The sequence below is a fragment of the Stenella coeruleoalba genome (genome assembly GCF_951394435.1).
Source record: "Stenella coeruleoalba genome assembly, chromosome: 13".
Classification (NCBI taxonomy): Eukaryota; Metazoa; Chordata; class Mammalia; order Artiodactyla; family Delphinidae; genus Stenella; species Stenella coeruleoalba.
In genome coordinates, this window is record NC_137159.1 from 9,724,081 (window position 1) to 9,745,747 (window position 21,667).

Here is a 21,667-nt window from a genome sequence, read left to right on the forward strand (position 1 = left end):
AGTATAGTCACCATGCTGTAAATTATATCCCCAGGATATAATTATAACTGGAAGACTGAAAATTGTACCTTTTGACCAACTTCACCCATTTTGCCCACCCCCTATCTCTCACCTCTGGCAACCACTGATCTGTTCTCTGTGTCTTTGGGGTTTTTTTAGATTCACATATAAATGAGATCATATGGTATTTGTCTTTCTCTGTTTGATTTACTTCACTTAGCAAAATGCCTTCAGGGTCCATTCATGTCACAAAGGGCAGGGTTTCGTTCTTTTTTATGGCTGAATAATATTCCACTGTGTATATACACCACATTTGCTTTATCATCATTTGTCACTGTACACTTAGGTTGTTTCCATGTCTTAGCTATTGCAAATAGTGCTACAATGAATGGGGGGGGTACATATATCTAGATAGTGATTTTGTTTCCTTTGGATAAACACCCAGGAGTGTAATTGCTGGATCATAGGGTAGTTTTGTTTTGTTTTGTTTTGTTTTGGTGTGTTATATGGCTTGCAGGATCTTAGTGCCCCCTGCAGGGGAAGTGCGGAGTCCTAACCACTGGACCACCAGGGAATTCCTGTGGTAGTTTTGTTTTTAAGTGTTTCCATTTTCATTCATCTCTAAGTATTTTCTAGTTTTCCTTGTGATTTCTTTTTTCGTCCATTGTTATTTAAAAGCATATTATTTAATTTCTACCATTTATGAATTTTCCAGTTTTAATTTTGTTATTGATTTCTAACTTCATCCCATTGTGGTAAGAGAAGATACTTTTAATGATATCTATCTTTTGCTATCTATTGAGACTTACTTTATGGCCTAACATATGGTCTATCTTAGAAAATGTCCCATGTGCACTTGAGAAAAATGTGTATGCTGTTGTTGTTGGGTGAAGTGTTCTATATATGTCTGTTAGATCTAGTTGGTTTATTGTGTTAAGTCCTCTATTTCCTTACTTTTGTCCAATTGTTCTATTATTGTGAGTGGGGTATTAAAGTCTCTATTACTATAGAAATATTTGTCCCTTCAATTCTGTCAGTTTTTGCTGCTTTTTTTTTTTTTTTTTTTTTTTTCCCCTGATGAAGCCTCTCTTCCTGGCTTGAAGATGGCTGTCTTCTTGCTGCATCTTCACATGGTCTTTCCTCTGTTCAGAGAGAGAGAGGGAGGGAGAGATCTGGTGTCTCTTCTTCTTCTAAAGACACCAGTCATATTGAATTAGAGCCCCATCCTCATGACCTCACTTAGCTTTAATTACCTCCTTAAAGGCCCTATCTCCAAATGTAGTCACATTGGGGGTTAAGGCTTTAATATTTGAATGGGGAGTGGGGGACACAATTCAGTCCATAACAGATCTCAAGGGCCAGATCTGGGTCATGGCTCCCACCTGCCAGGAGACTGGAGAAGTGGGGAACAGAATTGTTATGATTGGCTTACATCCCATGCACAGATCTGACTTGTGCTTTCCAAGGCCTGGTTCTACTCTAGTCCTTCACGTTTATGAGCCACCATCTCCTTTCCATCCTTTTCTTAAATTACCCAGCTGATTCCTATTGCTTATCTTCAAGGAATACTACTAAATACTTATTTAAAAAATAGTAATGACATGTGATATATATATATATATTTCCATTTTGCTACATTGGCAGCTGGGAGCAGCACCTGCCACATGGATGGGGTTGAGTAGCAACTTCAAGAAGCAGCTATGGCTTGTGTCCGTCTTTGTTGTGTCTCCCTTCTGTTGTTCCTGAAAGTTTAATAAAATCTTGTTTCTCTCCCTGCCTAGTTTCAAGTGTGTGTGTGTGTGTGTGTGTTTAAGGGGGAAGAGGATGGGGCTTGGCCCGTATTTCTGAAGCAGTAGTCAAGAGTTGGTTCTATCCTTTCTCCAAAGCCAGGTGGGGAGTTGGCCGAGGTCACTCCTCTCTAGGGCCGCCAGCATTCTGGGCTGATGGGGTGAGGAACAGTTCTCCAGAAATAACCTGGGGATGGCTCCTGCGCACGTAAGAGCCCTCTGGGAACCACTCAGAGGCGGCTGGGGAAAAGGGTCCTGATGTCGACTACTAGGCATAAGTACCATAATAATTATTTGGGTGGGCCTAGGACACCTGTCCTATGGAGGGAGGTAGGATTGGGGATTGGTGGTGAATGGGAAACACTGACTGCCCTCAGGGAGCCTACAGTCTGGGGGGAAGGTACAGACTTGTAATAGGTCCTGCACAGCAGGATGGGAGAAGCACCGGGTGCCATGAAGGCACATGGGATGGGTACCTGGGCCAGTAAGTCTTCCTCAGAAGGCTTCTGAGCGAGGCTGGAAGGAACACTGCGATCCGTGAAGGGAATGTTTTTCAGGTCAACGTTTTCTGTGCTTCCAGATCCGAGGGAGGGCCAGGCATGCAGGGGAGCTGAGGTGGTGCCTCAGGGCTCAGCCCAGACAGAGGTTGCCTTGGGGGTGGGGATGCCATGGGGGTAGGGAGTCAGGAGACTGGGAGGAAGCAGGGCCAGTAAAGAGCCTTCCTACTAAGACATCTGGGGTTTAACTTGAGGGCAGTGGAGTGCATGGGCCAGGTTTATGCAGGGCGGTGAGCTGATCAAAGTTGGAATGATTCTTTTAATTTATCATCTCCTGACTTCCCCAGTACCCAAGGCCATCTCAAATGCACCGCAGTTACTCCACAAGGGACGCTAGAATTGTTCCACTCTACTCTTGGAGTTGACCCTAGATAATCTCTCTCCACACAGCCCACGTGGAAAGACTTTTTTTTTTTTTTTTTTTGCACGGTTGGGGCCAGCCTACCTGGATCTCTCCCAAGAAGCTGCCTCCCTGATTACTACCCAGGCATTCAACTCAGTAGCTCATGGGCAGGTGATGTCCAACCCAAGCTTCTAGGATTTGGCTCCCCAGCCCAAACACTGCTCCTCCACAACCATTGCTTATGTGGGAGGGAAACCAGACAGCTCTGCACAGGACCTGCGGCTGAGACGTGGCCGTGAGGTCAGGGACCTAAGTTTAAGTTAGACAGCCCATCATCAGGTGGTCACCAGCTAGTCATCATGCATAATATGGCAACTCTGTGGCAGGTGAGCATCCTCTCTCTCCTGGGCCCTTGGCAGACATCACTAATCGATTATATCACTTTCACACTGAGTCAGCCCAGAGCTGCAGACAAACCACCATCAATCAGAGCTGGTACCTGGGATGAAGCAGGTTTGCCATTCTTGTCCCAGACCAGACAGGATCCAAAGGTCAGGGTGACTCTGAGTCAGAAGCCAGGCTGGAGAGTAGCGGTCCGTACACCAGGAATTTCAAAGGCCCTGAGGTAAGGAGCTGAGCAGGGGGTGGTCAGGCTGGCCAAGCAGAAATGCTGGGAAGGAGTTGATGATTCACATTCATCCATAACTTCAGTTTACAAAGCACTTTCACTAAATGCCCATGACTCCTGAGGTAGAAATGACTTACTTCCGTATTACAGGTGAGGAAATGGAGGCCCAGTGAACCCTATTCGTCTGGTGTCACCAGCATGGCAGCTATGGTTTTGGTCTACCTGGCAGACACACTTCCTGTGAGGTAACACAGGTAAGCACAGGACCTGAGATCAGACTCTCTCCTGAAAAATCTGTCCTTACCCTGAGACCGCCGGGGGAGAAGGCAGCAGAGCTGAGCCAGATGGCAGTGGTGTGCTGGGAAATGCTGGAGCGCCGGCTTGTGGGGGATGCGAATCCTCTCACTTTGGCCTAGTTCAGGCTACCAGCGCGATGTTGTTGAATGCAGGGCTGGGAAGAGAGGCTGTTGGATGGACACCCCAGTGGACAGAACCTCCCAGTGGGAGCCAGCTCAGGGCAGTGCCCCGGAGAGGGGCTCAGGGTCGGTGCCTGCACAGCCTGGTTGGTCAGCTCTCCCTGCAGTCCTGTGAGCCGCGCAAGCTCTTTCCTGCCGGGGTGGGAGCTCATTCCTGTTGTTTGCAAGTAAAGGGCCTGAGCATCCTTCCTGAACCATGGGGGAGTGGGTCTCAGGGCTGGGGATCTGCCTTCCACCTCCTTGATCTTTCCTCCCCACCCCCTGCTCCCTCAAGGGAGGGGTGACCAGGCCAGGAAGGTGGTAGGAATGCCGAACATCAAGCCAAGAACCCGACAGTCAGGATCGTTGGTCGGTCGTGGAAGGGGTGGAGGTGGGGAGGCAGCCCCTCCCCGCCTGGAAGCCCCTTCCTGCTCTCCCTCCAGCGGCCCCTTCCCTCCTGGGCAGCCTCACAAACACAGCTGGGCAGTGGCTCCACTTGGCATGGCCCAGAGTGGGGCAAAGGCTTTTGATACCTGAGGAGCCGGGCAGGGGGGTACCTGTGCCCTTGTCCCATCCACCCATCACCGCCTGCCCCTGCAGCCTGGAAACCAGGGGACACTGCACAGGTGACTCTGCAGTGACCCAATTCTGCCCTGCCCTCCTGTCTGGAAGCCCTGTTAAGTTTTCCAGCAGGACATTCTTGGAGTTACTTGCTCCGGAAGCAGACCTGGCTGATCTTACGACAACAGAGCGAAAGCCGCCGCCTAGCGTCTGAGCGGCTGCAGGGCTCCAGTTTGAATGTGGAAACGCCCGTTGTCCTCGGGAGACCAGGTGGCCAACCCAGGCTGGGTCCCTCGGGCTTGGCGACAAGCAGGGCTGTAGTGGATGGGCAGGTATACCCTGACCAAAGGACAGCAGACACCACTGAGCTTCAGGCAGTGATCTCCATGTGTCTGGAAATTCTGATTTTTAAAGAGAAGCCCAATTCCCCAATTTTTATGTGAAATCTCTTGATTTTTAAATGCTGGCAACTAGTTACAAAAACATTTTTTAAAATTACATGGGTTCAACTAAACACATCTTCAGGCCACCATCTGCAGCCTCTGGTCTTGAGCCTAAATGGAAATCTCTCACTTCCCAGCCAGCCCTTCTAGTACCTCCCTCCCACTGCCAGCCCATGGCTGTGCCCACCGTGAGCCCGCTCCCCTGCAGCCCCTCCTACGCTACCCTACCCACAGTGGCCTGAGCCACCCCCTGCTTCCAGACCCCCTGGCTCCCCGCTTTGAAGGTCACACCAGAATAGGACACCCCCCCCCGTGTCCTTGCTGCAGTCACCCACAGACCCTTGTGTCCTCCCCAGTCCTTGCAGACAGCAGTCCTCGCCCCAAACCGCTGATGTCCTACTTGCGCTGATTTTTTGTTTTAATTTTTAAATTTTTTTAAATTTTTTCTTTTTTGGCGGCGAGGCATGCGGGATCTTAGTTCCGCGCCCCCTGCAGTGAAAGCTGGTTTCAAGGCTCCCACATCTCAACTTCTCTGGTCCCGACCTCCTCTCCTCCAGTGATTTCTCTCCCACTCTCACACCACTCAGTCCCACGAACTCACCCAATAACCAAAGTGATTTCAGCTGCCCCCTTATGTTCCCAGCTCACCTCCTCTGGTGGCCATGGCCCTCTGAGCCCACGGGACCCGTGTCCTGGGTCCCCCACTCCCTGCCGTCCTCACCTCCCCTGCCACTGCTCCCCGGGCTCACACTACTCCAGCCTCCGTAGCCTTCCAGATCCTCAGACACGTGCCTGCTCCTGCCCTGGGGGCCTTGATTCTCCCTGTCCCTGCTGCTCTGCCCCCAGAAGCTCCCAGAAGCCTCTGTCTCCTCCTCCAGCCATTGCTCAGATGCCACCTTCTACCTCTCTGGCCATTGTGTTTAAAACGCCACACCCTGGAAATGGGCAGTGGTGATGGTCGCCCACCATTGTGAATGTACTCAGTGCCGCTGAATTGTACTTAAAAATTGTACTTAAAAATGGTTAAAATGGTAAAGGTTATGCCAAGTTACGTTTGCCATAAAAAAACTGCACAGTCCACTCCCAGCCCTATTTTTCTCCCCAACGCTTCTCCTGACACTCTGTATTTTATTCATTTTTTAATTGACTGCCTCCCCCATAGGGCGTCAGCTCCACGAGGGCAGAAACTTGAAGGTTCTGTCCACTGGGGTGTCCATCCAACACCTAAAACAGCACCTGGCACCCACTGGAAATAGACCGTGTGTGTCAAACGGCCTCTACTTAGACTGTCCCTGGGAAAAGGGCTGGGACTGTGGGGACATCCCTTTCAGAGTCGCCTCCGCTCACCACCGCCGACAGCTCAAACACCACAGATGGTTTGGAAGGAGTCCTAAAAAGACCCTGAAACATGGTTTATGCCTCAAAGGCAGGTGCTGGCCTGTGGGTCCCCAGGGCAGAGTCAGGGACTGTTGGGACAGGGCAGGTGACACAAAGGAAAGAGTATAAAAACCACGATGACCTGGGATGCACCTGTCCGCCTAGGGCGGCAGTGCCAGGAAGCATGTACAGGGTGCCCTTCCAGCGAGCCAGGCACTCCACGCAGCCCAGCCTGGCACCTGAGGCTGCGGGGCCTCTCGGAGCTGCTGCTTCATTTGTAAATAGGGATGGTACCATCCCCGGGAATTGAGAGTGAGGAAAATCATGGAGAGCTAGCACGCCGGAGCTGCAGGGCACAGGGCACAGAGGTTTTCCAGGAAGCACGTCCACTTTCAGCCCTGGTGTTTGCTGATGCCCAAGCAGAGCCACAGCGTCCCCCACCCCCACCCCCACCCCCACCCGGGGACCAGCTCAGCATGAGGATACTCACATGGAAAGGAGTATTTCCCAGAGCAGCCTCCAGAGGGCGCCACCATCACGGCTCTGAGCCACCCGAGCTCAAGTTTTGCTGCCAGGCCACCAGCCCACCTCTGTGCCAGGGTGAGGCCGCTGTGGCTTTGCAGATGAAGGGGACCCCAGCAACCCTGCCCCGTATCAGGCAGGGCCCCACACACAGCAGATGCCCCTACCCAGGGGGTCTGTAGCCCAGCACCCAGGGCACTTGCAGGGAGGGTGGCCAGAGAATTCGGTCCTCTTCCTGTTCCTCGTCAACCACGGACACTCCAGAGGCTCAGAGGGATGGGAGCACGTGGGTGCTGCGGGAGCCGGGAACTCGGGCTACTTGGGCTGGCGCCTGGCTTCTCCCCAGAGGAGGAAGGGAATCCAGACATGTCCCTGCAGAGCCTGAGTGTTCACAACAGCGGTGACCACCTGCCAGATACCCCATCGCCAGCTGATAGATCTGATGCCATAAGTCAGGACCCTGAGGCCAATAGTGGCACTGCCCTTCCAGGAACCTGTATGAAGTTCAGCAGGCAGCTGTGCCCGGCTCCCGGGAACAGGCAGCCTGAGGAAGGGAGGGAAGCAGTGCCTCTGACAGGGGCACCCCTCCCACTGAGACAGGCGGGGGCACACTGCTCCCCAGGCAGAGCCTGAAGGAAGGAGGGCGTTAGGCTGCACGGTTTGAGCCCCTGGAGCAACCACATCTGAAATATGGCAGATGCCCCAGGCCAAGATTGTAACCCCTTTACCCCTCTCTTTCCCTCCAGGTGCCCCCAGTAGGAACCTCCTGTGCCCCACACCCTTGTGTCGCAGGCAGCTGGGGGTGAAGCGGGGGGCTCACCAGGAAGATTCAGCAGCAGCCTGGCAAGTCTGCATCCACCACCAGGGCGGACCAGCGCTTCCTGCTCACACCCTCAGCCCCCAGGGGTGCTGCAGGGCGCCCTGTGGCTTAGCTCAGAGCATTGGAGTCACGCCTGAGTGCACAGCTCTGCTCCCCCACTTACCTGCTGGGGAACCTGGGCAAGTCCCCAGCCCTCTCTGCGCCTCAGGCCCCCATCTGTACCATGAGGTAGGCAAAAGGCAGCTGTCCTGGGGCGCAACTAGCCAAGTGGATTGAAGGCACAGGACGAAGGGCACAGCCTGCTGAGGTATGTGCGGGAGGCTGGGTTTGGCTCTGGGTCCACCCTTCACTGGGGTGATGGCATCCCAGGCCCGAGCAGGTGCTGGGCAGGTCCCTCTCCCTGGCTCCCCTGTGTCAGCCTGTGGGAGGCACCACCCGCAAGGATGCCCCCACCTTGCCCTTGCAAAGGTCCACACCACACACCTCAGGGCAGCGTGGATTCACAGGTGTTTTATTGGCTTTTCCGTAGGCAGCCCGGATGCCTCACGCTGCTAACCGGCCCCTCGACCCCTCACCCCACTCCTGGCCTCTGTTCTGGGGCCCCGGCTGGGAGCTGTCAGCCTTAACGTCTTCTCCCAAGGCCTTGCAACCACTGGGTCCCCAGCCCCTGGGCTCGGGCTGCCTCCTCGAGAGATAAACCCACTTTTCTCACTGCCTCTCTTTGGGCCAGGCTCCCAAGCCGAGGGCGCATCCCTGCGTCAGGCACGGCCGAGTTCTCCCGAGGAGTGGGCTCCACCCCAGAGCCCTTTGGCGGTGCCTACCCATCCCAGGCTGAGTCAGACCCTGTGCACAGTGTTGCGGGCTCAGTCCTACAGCTTGGTGTTGAGGTGGAAGGAGAAGTGGGGCACTGCATAGGTTGTGGCAGGTGGCACGTGCCACGCAGACGAGGCTGGGCAAAGTCTGTGACGCAGGGCACTGTCGAAGGATGCGGGGGGGAAGTGCATCAGGCCAGCGGCCATGGGTGAGGGTGCTGCAGTGGCCAGGAGGTGGGCTGGGAAGGCCGGGATGACCAGGGGGCTGAAGGGGAGTGTGGCCTGGCCCTTTAAGGGGTCCAGGGTGCCGGCGAAGTTCAGCGGGCAGCGCAGCATGGTGCCCCTGCAGGCCTCTGGGAGGGTGGGCCCCAGGGCCGGGCCCAGCAGGCAGGAGACGGCCAAGTCGGGCCCCACAGACTTGGTCCCGCACTCCTTGGCATCCACCTCCTTAAGAAAGGGAGACACTGCCCGCAGTTTTTTGCCGCCATGGACCAAGCCCTCTTCCTCCAGGCTGCGCTTGTTGCCCAGGCCTGGGCTGCTTGGGAAGGTGGTCAGGGGCACGGGGCTCTCGGCAGGGACCTTGGCCATGGGGGACACCCAGCAGGCTTTGGGTTTGGGGTACAGGCCCCTTCTGGAGCCGCCCTTGTGGAATGCAGAGGGGTGGTCGGCATCCCCACCCCACACCCGCTGGGGCTCTTTGGCTGGCAGCCCCTCTTCTTTGCCAGGAGGCCCCAATAACACCCCATCTTTAAGACTGGGGAAGAAGTCCCGAGGGTGCTGGCTGACAGGCTTCAGCACCTCGGTGGGGTAGGCGTGGAAGCAGCCAGTGAAGATGGGGGCCGACGGGTGAGGGCCCACCTGAGCCTCCTCCTTGAGGCTGCCACCAGGGCCCTGTGTTCCCTCCGGAGGCGTCAGCCGGTGCCTGGAGTTCTCAGCCTGCCCTCCTGGGCTCCGGGGATTCTCCAGGGGCCGAATAGCTGGGGGTGCCTGGGGCTCCCCACCTGCCCCGTGGCGACAGCCCTCCTCCTGGCACTGCAAGGCCTCCGCCTTGCTCACCTGGGCCAGAAGCTTCTTTTTGGCCAGTGGTGACATGATACCATGTGTCCCTTTGCAGTAGAAGCTGGACAGAAGCCGCCTGTAGGCCTCAGGGCAGCCGCTGGCACCCACGAAGGGCAGAGAGGGCCCAGGGGCTGGGCCTCGCTGTTCCATGCCGTCCCTGGAGGGCTCCTGGCTAGGAAGCCTTGCCAGGTCAGGGGCATCTGTTTTGGTCTTTCCTGGCATCATCTGGAAAGAGAGAAAAGGCCAGGCCTCAGGGCTGGGTGTGAGCCATGCACCCTGACCTGGGCACTTGGTGACAGCAAGGTCCCAAGGGGGCACCCAGGAGCCTCTGCTAGCCCTTCCAGCACCTTTGTGCAAAATTTTCAAAAGGTGTCCCATCCTCTGAATAGACACAGCCTGGGGTCAGGACACAGGGACTGGTGAACGGGGTACAGATGGGAGTTCAGACCCTACCCACGCACCCACCAGTGCTGCCCTCAGAGGAAGTTCTGGGTGTCCTAGGCAGGGAGCCCTGCGGCCAAGGTGAGGACAGGTACGGGGCGCTGTGAGGGGCAGGGCACGAGGCGGCCAGAGCTCACCTGGTCCACCCGCTTCTCCTCCTTGGCTTTCTTCGGCCTCTCAGTGGCCCCGTCATCCCCCCGATGCTCCTTGGCCATCTTGTACTGCTTCCTGGGCTTGGAGGGGGGCAGGGGCTTGTCATCCTCTCCCTTCAGGTGCCGCACGTATGGGAGGACCAACCTGAGGAGGAACCGGGCACGCTGACCAGGAGGCCAGGCTGGCAGCAGGCTCCCACCGCTCCAGGCCTACCCGGCCTCCTCCAGCCCCGGACCGCGAACACCCCTGCCCGGCAAGCACACAGACAACCCACGGGGGCCCGCGCTCTCCCTCATCTCGTCCAGGAGGCCTGCAGGCCTGCAGTCTGCCCTCCCCGCTCAGGGCCCTGCTGGTCCAACCCTGGGGGTGAAGGCCCAGGTCCTGTGAGCCGCGGGCCTGGCCGTACCTCTCGTAGTGGCGGCGTGTGCACGTGGCCGCGCTGGTGCTGCCCGGGCTGCCCCCCAGCTCGTCATACACGTTCTTCCAGAGGCGGCGGCCAGTCACCTGCAAGGATGCCACGTGAAGGCATGGCCGGCGGGCACCCCCTGGCCACGGGGTCCTCACAGCTTGGGGTCCCCACTTGGATGCAGTTTTGCAGCTGCTTCTCCAGCAGTGGGGCGGCGAGGTTGGAGGGGGCTCCCCTGGCTGCCAGCCAGGTCTCCCGCCCAGGGGCCGCCCGAGTGCTGGCCCAAGCAGCTTTCCAAGCACGAGGACAGAACAGATGGAAAGAGAGGAAATCTTGCTCTGAGCAGCAAAGTAGCAGCGGGCAAGGCGGGCCCCTCCTTCTCCCCGTAGCACACAGGGGAACTGGGGAAGGGCAGGGTTTGGGACGCTGCCTCGTCCTCCTGTCTAGTGGTAAGGGCAGCTCTGTTGGGCTCACTCTCTTCCCCCAGCTTGACGTGCCAGGAGATGCAGCAGGGTGAGGCCTCAGAGGTGCTGTCCTTACCAGCTCATAGGCCCCCAGCTTCTCCACGGCCTTGTAGATCTTCCACAGGTTAACTGGAGAAAAGAGAGGGCAGGGCCACTCTCAGTCTTGGCAGGAGGAAGGGGTAGCCAGCAGCCTGTCCCCCTGGCCCTGTCAGGCAGGCACAGAACCAGCACGTACCCAGACAGGGCCACTGGGATGGCTAGGCAGGCCACGCCCCGTGCACTGGGGGCCCAGTGGCCTGTGAGGGTGGAAATCCAGCCCCACCCACTGCCAGCCCTGTGCCTGGAGGGGGGCACCCTTTCCGTGTGCAACCCCCGTGGGCTGGCGGCGTCCAGGGTTACCCAGAACGGAGGTGCTCCCCGATGCCCTGCCTGGGTGGGGGTCCCCTGCCGGGCGCCCCCCCTCCCTGCCTGCACCCCAGGGACGCACTCTGCTTGAAGCCGAGATGGGGCACCCTCTGGATGGGCGTGTGTCGCTCCTTCATGAACTTGTAGAGGCTGACCAGGAAGGCCTGCTCCTCCTCCCGCTCCCCGCCTGCCTCGGGGGAGTCCTGGGGAAAAAACATGAGGCAGCAGCATGAGCCCTCAGTTGCTGGGAGGCTGGGGACGGGCGGAACCTCAGGCTGCTGGGGAGGAAAGAGATGCGTGGCCCCCAGGCTCCCACAGGAGGGAGCAGACCCCCAGACCCAGCTCTGGGCTGCATTGCTTGTTCCTGGGGTCAAAAAGGCACAGGTGTCAGCTATTAGTGCCCAGAACCCCAGGTCAGGTCCACAGAGGCCCTGGGAGCAGCCCTGCACCTTCTCCAAGTTTCTGACCACTTCTTCCACTTGTCACATCTGCATCTCAGCTCCTCTACCACACTGTGAGTTCCTGGCGGTAGGCGCAGTGTCCCCAGGGCTCCCAGCAGCCTCCGTGGTCCAGGTTGAAGGAACAAAAGTGCCTGGTGCTCCCTAGCTCTGTGGCGCCGCGCCGCCAGGCCTGACTCTGTGACCCGCCCGTCCACGTGCTTAACTCAGGGAGGGGAGACCCTGTCCTGGGCTCCAACTGGCACTTCTGTCAGATGCACAGGTCTTTTGGTTTCTGCTCTCGGGGAATTTCTGCCGATGCTGTTCACGTGGCTGGTAGCTCAGGGCAGGGGGCTACTGTTAGGCTGGGGCTGAGGTCCTGGCAGGGCAGGCCCCAAACACGAGAAGGACGAAAAACACCAGGGCCTAGAACCGTGCCGAGAGCCACGTGCTCCAAAAATACTCTATTCAAGTACCATGTCCCTGATTTTGACTAATCAAAGACCTCTGGTAATAAGCAAGCCACCTCATATGTTAATGCACGGAATTGGCACACACTGGAGCCCAAGGCAGCTGTTCTCTGGAGCCTCGGAATGAAGGCGCTCTGACCACAGCTTCAAATGAATGTGCTCTTCTATTCCTCTTCTCTGAACTCCAGGCAATCTGTTAAAACCTGTTCCCACTTGCAGCTACTCTTCTACACGAATCAGGATTTCTACTCCAGCCTGTGCCACCAAAGCAAATGGCTGCAAAGCACGACGCTGAGGAGTTGAGGCTGCCCACTCTGACCTCGCTGGTCAACACAGCTGCGCAGATCTCACGAGGTGACTCTAAGGTCCATGTTATCGATGTGGATGGACGGAAGGATGTAAATGTAGTTCCACATCGTAGAATAGTGCTTTTGTCTGTTTCATATGTCAGGGTTCCAGGTAATCCTCATTTGATAAAAGGGTTCTGCCACAGAAACCAAGCCTGAAACCCTAGCCAGGGGTGACGGGTGAGCCTTCCTGTCTGCCCCGCTCCCAGCGCCCAGTGCAGGGCCCAGGACAGCGGGGCTGGGCCCCTTTCCAGGCTCTCTGCAGGATGGGGGGTAGGGAACACATCTCCAGGGAGTCTCCATGTTCCCCTGGGAGGCTACACACAGGTGGGGCGGGGGTGAGGGGGGGCAGGGAAGAGGGCCCCAGGGGGGTCGTCCAGCTCACCTCCAGCTGGACGGGGCTCTGGCTCCTGTTCTGCTCAGCGTCGGGTTGAGGAGACACAGGTGGGTCTAGGGGGTCACCATCCTCTGACTGTTTCCTTTTGCCTTTGACAGGAGGTGCTGGAAGGAGAGGAAGAGGGAGAGAAGGGGGGAGGAGGGAGAGAACGTGAGATGCTGGCAGGGAGGAGCGGGCGGCAGGAGGGCCAGGTGGGGGTGAGTCCTCGCCGCCGTCCTCTGCTGCGTGTCCTCTGCACGCGGTCCCGGCTGCTGCAGGCAGCCCTCTAAACACACACAGGGCTCCCCCGACTCTGCCCTCCTCCCCTCTCAGCCCCACCAGGCCCCGCCCACACCACACCTGACACTCTTCCTTCCTCCATTCCAGCCCTCTGCCCACAACTTCGAAGGAAACCCTAAATCACCTTGGGGTCAAGTGACAGGAGACCGGCACTGGGGCCGTGGTGCTCGGGGAAATCATGTCTCCAAAACCTGCCCCACCTTCAGGCAGAAAGTTTGGGAAAGCTGCAGAGGCTTCCATGATTGTGGACCCCCAAAGCACCACGGGGGGCTGCTTGGACCATAAACCCTCCAGAAATAATCAAGAAGAGGGTAAGTTCCTATTTGTGAAGCACCCAGCCTTTGCCTGAGGCACCAGCAGAGTCCTCACTGCCCCTAATTAGGCCACACGCTCCCCTCACCTGCACGGTTCCTGGTGACCCTTCAGGTCTCACCTGACAAGTCGCTTCCTCGGGGTGGCCCTTCCCAGCCCCAGCCAAGCACAGCACTTCTCTCTAGTCATCCTCTAGCCATCCTCACACCATCCAGATGGGCCATCCAGACTGAGATGCCCACGGCTTGTCTGGCCTCCTGAGAACTTCGTGAGGCCGCCCAGCAACCCACAAAGTAGGTGGCAGGTAAGCGAGAATGAGTGTCTCACAACAACCTGACAGAGGGGAGGGAGGAGCCAGGGGCTTGGTTTTACTAAGGGCATCCTGAGAGCTGATGGCTGCAAAGACACAGCACCCCTGCCGCTGCCAAAGCACAGCCACTGGGAGCTGCTCTGGCTGGCAGCAGGTGTGAGACCGGGAGCCCATGTCCTCTGACCTTTTCTTTTTTTCTTTCCTTTCTCCTTTTGGTTAATCCTTAAAGAACTGTCCTGGTTCGCTCCAACTCAAGAAATCCTTACTGCTGGGAACGTGCAAGATTCCCCCTCCAACCCAGACAGAAAAAGAATCTCCTTAAGAACAAGAAACCCGCGCCAGAGTGACCCACAAGGTCAGCAGTACCCAGAAGCACGAGCTGCAGAACCTCCGGCCGCTGAACAGTGTCCCCTTGCGTAGCTGTTCACAAGGGCGCTGTGCAGGGTCTTGGCTCTGTGTCACTGGCCCTTTCATGTATGTTCTCTCATTGAGTCCCAGAGGAATCCCATTTTAAGGGAGGCTGGGGGGACTGAAGCCAGAGAGGTTAAGTTGCTTGCCGCCCTGAGGGACCAGATTCAAAACAAGGTCTGTCTGACCACCAGTCCAGGGGCCTGGCCTCGCCACCACTGCGGCTGCTGTATCACCAACACCGCGAAGCCTTGGTGGAGAGTCCAAATAAACCAGGAAGGGAAACCCAGCCTAACACTTGTCAAGCATGAGTTGGGCCTGGGCCGTCCTTGCAGGCTGGCTCCTGACCACTGGAGACACGGTCAATCTCCAGAAATAAGTGGGTGCTAATGACTGCCCCCCAAAAGACTGATGCCTTTCCAACCAGGTCCTTGGGCGAATCTGTGCATCAGCCTCCCCTTCTGTGAAATGGGGAGAGAAGGACGCTGGAGTCCTTTGCTAACTAGCCATGAATCCCAAAGCCTTCTAGGTCATGGGCATGCCTGCATCCTCCTGTTTTTCTCCTTTCCCTTCCTGCCTTCTCTGCTCTGCTTTCACATCCTCTCTCCCTTCTTGCCTGAAACAAAAATGCTCAGCTCCGAAGGAGTCTCTCCATCGTGTTCCTGTGATGGGGCTTCTCACTGAAGCCCTCTCGCAAATTTGCTGCAAGTCAGTCACTGTCCTCGGGCCTCAGAGAAATAAGGTGGTGGGACCAGGGCCCACTGGAATCACGCGGGGAGCATTTAACAGACATGATGCCTGTCTCCCACCCCACCCCCGCGTGAGTTTGATTTAAGGTCCTTCAAGGGGCATCAGAGTTTAAAGCTCCCCAGGGGAGCTGAGAGGGCAGACAGGTTGAGAGCCACCAGGCCAGAGTGGCCCTAGTCCCTCCTGCTCAGTTCCAGAGTTGGTGAGCTCTGCCTGGGCCATTCTCTCCTGGGAAAATCTCCTGGAGTCAGGCACTTGGGTTACCTGGAAAGGAGGTCACCAATCTGAGCTGTTTAACTCCAGACGGGAAAGGGATTATAGCTTCCCTAGAGCCACAAAGGGAAACACTCTATCTCTGTGTGTGGCTGAGTCCCAGAGTGCAGCCGGCCTCCGTTCTCTCGCACCCAGGACTGGTGGTGTGCTCACTCATCCTGGCAGGGCCTTCTAGGCCCACACTCTTGCAGCCCCGATGAGGGAGGGCGGGGAGAAGTCTTTGCCCTCCTTCCCCAGCCTGTCCTGTCCCTGGCTGTCCTATCCTTCTCTTCCCCAATCATTGGTAGATCAGGGTTCCGGGTAAATCTTCATTTGGAAAAAGAGTTCTGCTACAAGAAATAAGTTTGAAACCTCCTGCTGTAGGTGCCGGGTGAGTCCTCCTGCCTCCCAGAAACCCAGCTGCCGCTGAGTGACCGCTGCTGCCATGAGCCACTGAGTTCCTGTCTTGCCCCGAGCTTATGGGTGTATAGATCCCCTCTGAGCACAAAGCCTCAGATGCCCTGTTGTAATGGAGGTGGATTCAGTTACAAAAAGAAAACCTCTGCTCTCCAAAGGCATGCCCTTCAGACATCGCCTTTTCCATCCAGGAAGCAATAATGACAATAATGGTTATTATTTATCTGTTTACTTTAATCTATCTGGAATCTGTAAGTTATGAGGGGCTTCCCTGGTGGCACAGTGGTTAACAATCTGCCTGCCAATGCAGGGGACAAGGGTTCGAGCCCTGGTCCGGGAAGATCCCACATGCCGCAGAGCAACTAAGCCCGTGAGCCACGACTACTGAGCCCTAGTGCCACAACTACTGAAGCCCGCGCGCCTAGAGTCCGTTCTCAACAAGAGAAGCCACCGCCATGAGAAGCCCACGCACCGCAACGAAGAGTAGCCCCCATTCGCTGCAACTAGAGAAAACCCACGTGCAGAAATGAAGACCCAACACAGCCAAAAATAAATAAATTTATAAGGTACGAGATAGGGGTTTAACCATACTTCCCCATGGGTGGGTGGTCCCAGTATTGACTGAGTGATCTCCTCCCCCAATAATCTGAAATGCTACTTTCCCACAATCTGCAGGCTTGTAAGGAACACTTTGGGGGCTGGTTTTGGACTTTCTCTTCTGCTTGATTCACTGTGGAATGCTGGACCCATGCACAGTTTTAATTTCTGTAGCCTTGTAACACAACGTACTATTCGGAGCATAAGTCCCCCATCATTACTCCTCTTAGAAAATTCCTTCTGAAGTTTAGGATAATTCTGTCTCATAGAAAGGAAAGAAGAAAAAAAGGAAGGGAGGGAGGGAGGAAGCGGCGGGGCATTTACATTTAGAAATTACTTTGAAAGATAATAACACCTTTCTGATAGTGCATCTTCCTCTGCAGGACCACGTGCCTCCGTAGATTCAGGTCTCCCTCTGCAGTGCTCAGAGGTTCCTGCTCACAGGCCCTGTGCATCCCTGTTGAGCTTATTTCCCGAGTTTTGTGCAGCTAGGCAATAGTGTGAGAAGAACCCTGACAATGACAGCAGGACTAAGCTCACAGCCCGCTGCCATTTCCTCATCTCTGGGGCCCTTGTGACCCAGCCCCTCACTGGCAGCGAGGGGGCGTGGCAGGTGCTGGGCAGTGGGATGGCTCAGGCCCCTCCTATGTTAGGAATCTGTCTCTGTTCAGCTCCATGGCTCTGTGAAAGTCAAGCTTAACCTTAGATCCTAATACCACAGCAGTGAAGAGGTTAATTTCAGTCGCTGGCTGCAAAAGTGGAGATTCCCAAAGTGAAGCCCACCTGTTCTCAGGCCCCTCTCTCCCTCTCTTTCCACACTATGTACTCCACCAACTGAAATCAGTCTCTGCTAGGCCCTGGAGTAGGCACTTCCATACATTAGCTCACTGCATCTTCCCAGCACCCAGTGGGTATTATTTCCCCCCCTTTAACGATACAACACCTGAGGCTCTGAGAGGGTCAATAACTTGCCTGAAGTCACACAGCTTTCTAGTGGCAAAGCTGGGATTTGGAACCAGTGCAGTCTGCCTGTCCCAAGACACTGAACCCTGAGATCTAAAGTTTTTTAATGGGAGCAGGGAGACCCCAAGTTCCTTCTCTGTGCTCAGAGGGTGCCCATTTGCCCACCCTCCCTGGGGGATCTGCAGTCTCCCACCACAGCATTCCTGTTAGTCTGCTGCCCTGCCAGATGAACTGAAAGCAGATGAGAGTGGGGCAGGAGGAGGGATGGGGAGGGAGCTCTGACTCCACACAGGTGCTTCTGTACCTTAGTTTACCTATCTATATTAGACCCCCCATGGGCCCAACGTTCTAAGCAGAACAAAGCAAGAAACGAGGCTCTCCCTACCAACCACAGTTGACTGTGTGCACATGTGTGCGCGCATCCCTCAGTGAGATCTGAGGTCTGCCTGTCCTGCTCACTCCCCGGTGTGTCTCAGCGCCTGGAGTCCTGCCCAGCAGAGAGCAGGTGCTCCAAAAACACAAGCCCCACTGAGCCTTACCGGTGCAGTATGAGCTACCTGACCTCAGATAGTGCTGATGCTGAGAGCCGCCCAGCTGTGACTAGTTCAAGGCCTGCCTCTCTCTCTCTTTCTCTCTCTCTCTCTCCTCCCCCCCGCCCCCTCCCCCGCCTCATTCACCCTTGGTGTGATGGAAAGGAAGCGACACTTCCTTTCATGAAAAGTCACCCACTGGGAGCACCGTGTCAATTACCACAATAATGGTAACAGCAGCCTCAATAACAACCAGCAGAGGCGGCCACACCTCCTCGCCTAAGGCCGTTGGCTTAAGTTTCTCTTAGCTGGAGCTGGAGCTGAAACAAAGACAGCCTTTGAAGGGGCCAGTCCACTCTGTGGCCCAGGAGCCGGCTGCCTGGCAGTCTCCGTGTGGAGCTCGCTCTAGCGTGGTTTGGGGAAGGGGACCTGCCAAGGGCTGTGCTCCAGCCAGCGCTAAGGACAGACGGACGACCGGGACATGGAAGCCCAGAGGGCACAGGGTGCAGCTCCCGACCCAGCCCTGCCTCTGGGTCTCAGCTGGGGGAAGAGGGGAGTCAGGGTCTAGGAACATCTGGGGCCAAGATGACAGCCTTGAGTGTAGAAAAGTGGGGGCATGGGGGCACCAGATACGACACTGCCAACTCCCAAGCCCTGCTGGAATTCGGCGCCCTTTAGCCGGCTCTGGGATATCCTAAAAGACCCTGTTCCAGGATGGGGCTGAATCCCCACTGTCCCTCCCCTCCAAGTCTGGGTGATATTTGACAGTAACAGTAACGGCTCCATCTACGGACCGTTTCCTGTGTCCTCACGGACTACATTTCCTGCACCTACTCCACCTATGGGGGAACCAGGCTTGGCAGCGGCTTGTCCAAAACACTGGCCAACAGTAGAGGCACAGCCAGGACGGAGCTGTGTCAGCTGCCTGACCTCTGCCTGGGGCACTCGTTTGCCTCTCAGCTTTTCCGCTCCGCTCCTAGAGCACCCCACACCCTCCGCCAAGGATGGCTCTCCAAGTCGGTACCACAAGGTCCCAGAGGGAGGGTGGGCCATCCCAGGCCAGTTTCCAGAACCATTGCGAAGGGAGAGGGGGCGGGGTCTTAGAGGCCTGATTCGTCCTCACTGCCAGACCAGGGCTGGTCTGTAAAACTCAGTTTCCCAGACTCTTATACAAGAAGGGGCTGATTCCCTGAGGTCTTTTCTACCTCTGCCGTTCCAAGTTCGAGGCCCCAGACGGGTCCCCGGGGCTTGTACGGACTCTGGAACTCCACTCCCGTGGCCCAACCCACTAGCTGCCATCTCCCATCCCTCCTCTGCCCTAACACGGCCTGTGGGCACAGAGACCCCAAGCCCCCAACCCTGGTGCTCGGGAGGGGACAAGAAGCACCTGTTATCCTCTCCTCGGCCCCGCGGACCCCTCCTCGATAGCTGACGACCCCGCAAACAAAGGGACCCGGGGTCTGGCCAGCGAAGTGCCGCCGTACCCGCACCCTGAGCCTTCGGGGGTCCGGCAGCCGGCGACCCGCACCCCTATCCCAGCGTCCGCGGGACTGGAGGACGAGAGCCCGGCCTGGCCGCGCCCCCTGAACACCCTGCGCAGGGACCGAGACGAGGCAGCCGTGTCGTGGTCCCAGGCTCGGACTGTGCGCGAAGCCAAACTTCTCGCACGCTCGCAGCCCGCGCACCGCCACTCCTCTTCTCCCCACCACCCCACCGCCCCCATCACTCCCGGGGCCGCCATCCCGTCCCTCCTGGAGACCCGAGGAGAGAAAAAAGAGACAAGAGAAAGATGCGCCGAGCAAAAAGGGAAGCTACTTCTTCCCTGTCGTGGGGAGCGTGGGGGTGTGTGTGTAGAGGAGGGTGGACAGGAGACAAGAAGAGAAGAGACCAGAGAAGAAAAGAAAAAAGGGAAGGGAAAAGAAAAAGAGAAAGGGTAGGGGGCGAGGAGCCGGTAACCGCCGAAGGATCAGCACGCCCCTCGGCTGAAAGAGGAACAGTTGATTCTTCAAAATGCATTGAGCAAGTTCTTCAAAGCCCGCGCAGAGTCACTTTCAGGAAACGGCGGCCGCAGTGGAAAACGTCCCGCGCGCCCAGCGGACCCCGGTGCCCCTTTCTCGGCGGCGCCGGAGGGTTCTGAGAACCACCGGGATGTGACGTCGAGAGGGGGTGGGGGGCCGGGGGGGCTGCAGGCAGAGAACTGCTGCGGACAGCTGTCACAACAAATTAGCTGAGACCAGCTCGAGATTGAAAACCACAGCAGGAAGTGGGATGACAGAACCGTACAGAACTTGGTAAATTTCAGTCAAAAGACGACAAGAGTTTCGAGATAAACGCCCGGGAAGCCCCTGGCCGCCAAAACTTTTTGTCTTTCTTTTTTTTCGAAGAGCGCGCGCCGACACCGGGCCTCACCCTCCCGCTCCGGGCGGGGGGAGCGGGCGCCCCGGTCCAGGCTAGGTCCCCACGTCCTCGCCCTCGAGTCCACCCCCGGCCCCGCTAGCCCCCCAAGGCAGCACCGACGGCTACGAGCGCCGGGGGAGACCTGGCGCCGCAACTTCGCCCTCCCACGGGGCCGCCAGCCCCATCCCGGGCCGGACCACAGAGCCGCTTACCCATGGCCCGGCGAGGTCCAGCGGCTCCAGCCCGAGGTGCTCCGCACGACCCTATCTCTCGACCCCGCGCTCTCCGCGCTACTGACCCGCCGAGCAGCTTGCCAGCCGCCTACCCGCGGCCCCGCCTCGCCCCGCCCGCCTCCGCTCCGCTCTGGGCTCCGGTTGGCGGGTCCGATTCTTCCGCGAGGGGCAGGGACCGCCCCCTGAGGCAGGGGAACTCTGGGAGTTGTAGTGTGCTCTTCCCCTCCCCAGTCTCCGAGACCGCGGAACTAGGCTGCTCACCTGGAGAGACTGAGGCAGGACACCCAGGAGTCACTGCTGCCTTGTGCCTCTGGAGGCAAAACTCGAGCCTTGGAAAAATCCTCCTTGCTCCTCAGCAGGGAACTGGGGGTCTGCGTGGGGTGAGCAAAGCCCTTCTGACTTTGACTTGAACTCGGTGTAAGGCATTGTCCATCTCCCTCCCAGCCCAGCATATAAGTAGTGATGGTTGGTGTTAGCTAAACAAGGACCCCGCCCAAAGTAGCAAGTCTTTGGCCAAAGCTCTGTGGGGTCCCAGAAATGCCTGGGACAGGAAACCTGATATATGTGGACGGCCAGTGTCCACATATATCTCAACGACAGAGAGGACAGCTACAAAGTGAGCAGTCGAAAGAGGGGGCATGACCCCTGCTTGGAGGGGTGAGGCTTTGGGTGGAGTGGGGCCCGAGGAGATGCTGAGCCAGCTGCAGCAGGACTTCTGCTGGAGGGAGAAGTAACTCAGCCATACTGACATCACAGAAGAGGAAACCGAGGCTTGGGTTTGAGAGCTCAAGGTCTGGAAGCATCACTCACAATAAGCCAAAAGGTGGAAGCAACCCAGAGTCCACTGATGGATAAATGGGTGAACTGCGGTTTGTACATACAATGGAATATCACTCAACCTGAAAAAGAAAGGAAATTCTGACATGTGCTACAACATGAATGAACCTTAAATAGACCACACACAAATGATAAATACTGTATGATTCCACTTATAGTACTTAGAGTCAAATTCATGGAGCCAAATAGTAGAATGGTGGTTGCCAGGGGCTGGGGTGCAGGGGGAATAGAGAGTTAGCGCTTAATATGTACAGAGTTTCAGTTTTGCAAGATGAAAAAGTTTGGGAGATGGATGTTGGTGATGGTTGCACAACAATATGAATGTACTTAATGTCCCTGAACTGTACACTTAAAAATGGTTAAAATGGTAAATTTTTTGTGATATATATTTTACCTCAATTTGAAGAAAGAGCCTAAGGTCTCAGCAGTGGCTAGCTAGGACTTAAACCCTGTTCCTAATACAAGAGTAGGCAGCCACAATTTTGTTGATTAGTTTTAATA

The 21,667-nt window shown here is 56.5% G+C and overlaps 1 protein-coding gene across 3 annotated transcripts; it reads right to left on the minus strand.

Moving 5' to 3' along the window:
- Positions 1-7,244: 7,244 nt before the first annotated feature.
- Positions 7,245-20,434, minus strand: ARID5A (AT-rich interaction domain 5A). 3 transcript variants are annotated; one of them, XM_079941317.1, is made up of 8 exons: positions 20,309-20,434; positions 12,873-12,988; positions 11,316-11,436; positions 10,905-10,957; positions 10,702-10,803; positions 10,365-10,462; positions 9,943-10,102; positions 7,245-9,589 (listed from the first exon to the last, which is right to left on the minus strand). In XM_079941317.1, exons 1-8 carry the CDS (start codon positions 20,310-20,312, stop codon positions 8,363-8,365), a joined length of 1,881 nt encoding a protein of 626 aa, XP_079797443.1. In that variant the 5' UTR covers positions 20,313-20,434; the 3' UTR covers positions 7,245-8,362. The 3 variants fall into 3 exon arrangements, with proteins under 3 accessions (XP_079797443.1, XP_079797441.1, XP_079797442.1); XM_079941315.1 differs by lacking the exon at positions 10,702-10,803; XM_079941316.1 differs by lacking the exons at positions 10,702-10,803; positions 20,309-20,434 and adding an exon at positions 13,597-13,652.
- Between the last annotated feature and the right edge of the window lie 1,233 nt (positions 20,435-21,667).

What these genes read in the sequence shown, in the direction of transcription:
- ARID5A (XM_079941317.1), bottom strand. An exon ending in AGCTGGGGGCCTATGAGCTG is followed by an intron (nt 10,804 to 10,904) that starts GTAAGGACAGCA and finishes ACCACTAGACAG; the next exon opens with GAGGACGAGGCAGCGTCCCA. An exon ending in CTGCTACTTTGCTGCTCAGA is followed by an intron (nt 10,463 to 10,701) that starts GCAAGATTTCCT and finishes GCATCCTTGCAG; the next exon opens with GTGACTGGCCGCCGCCTCTG.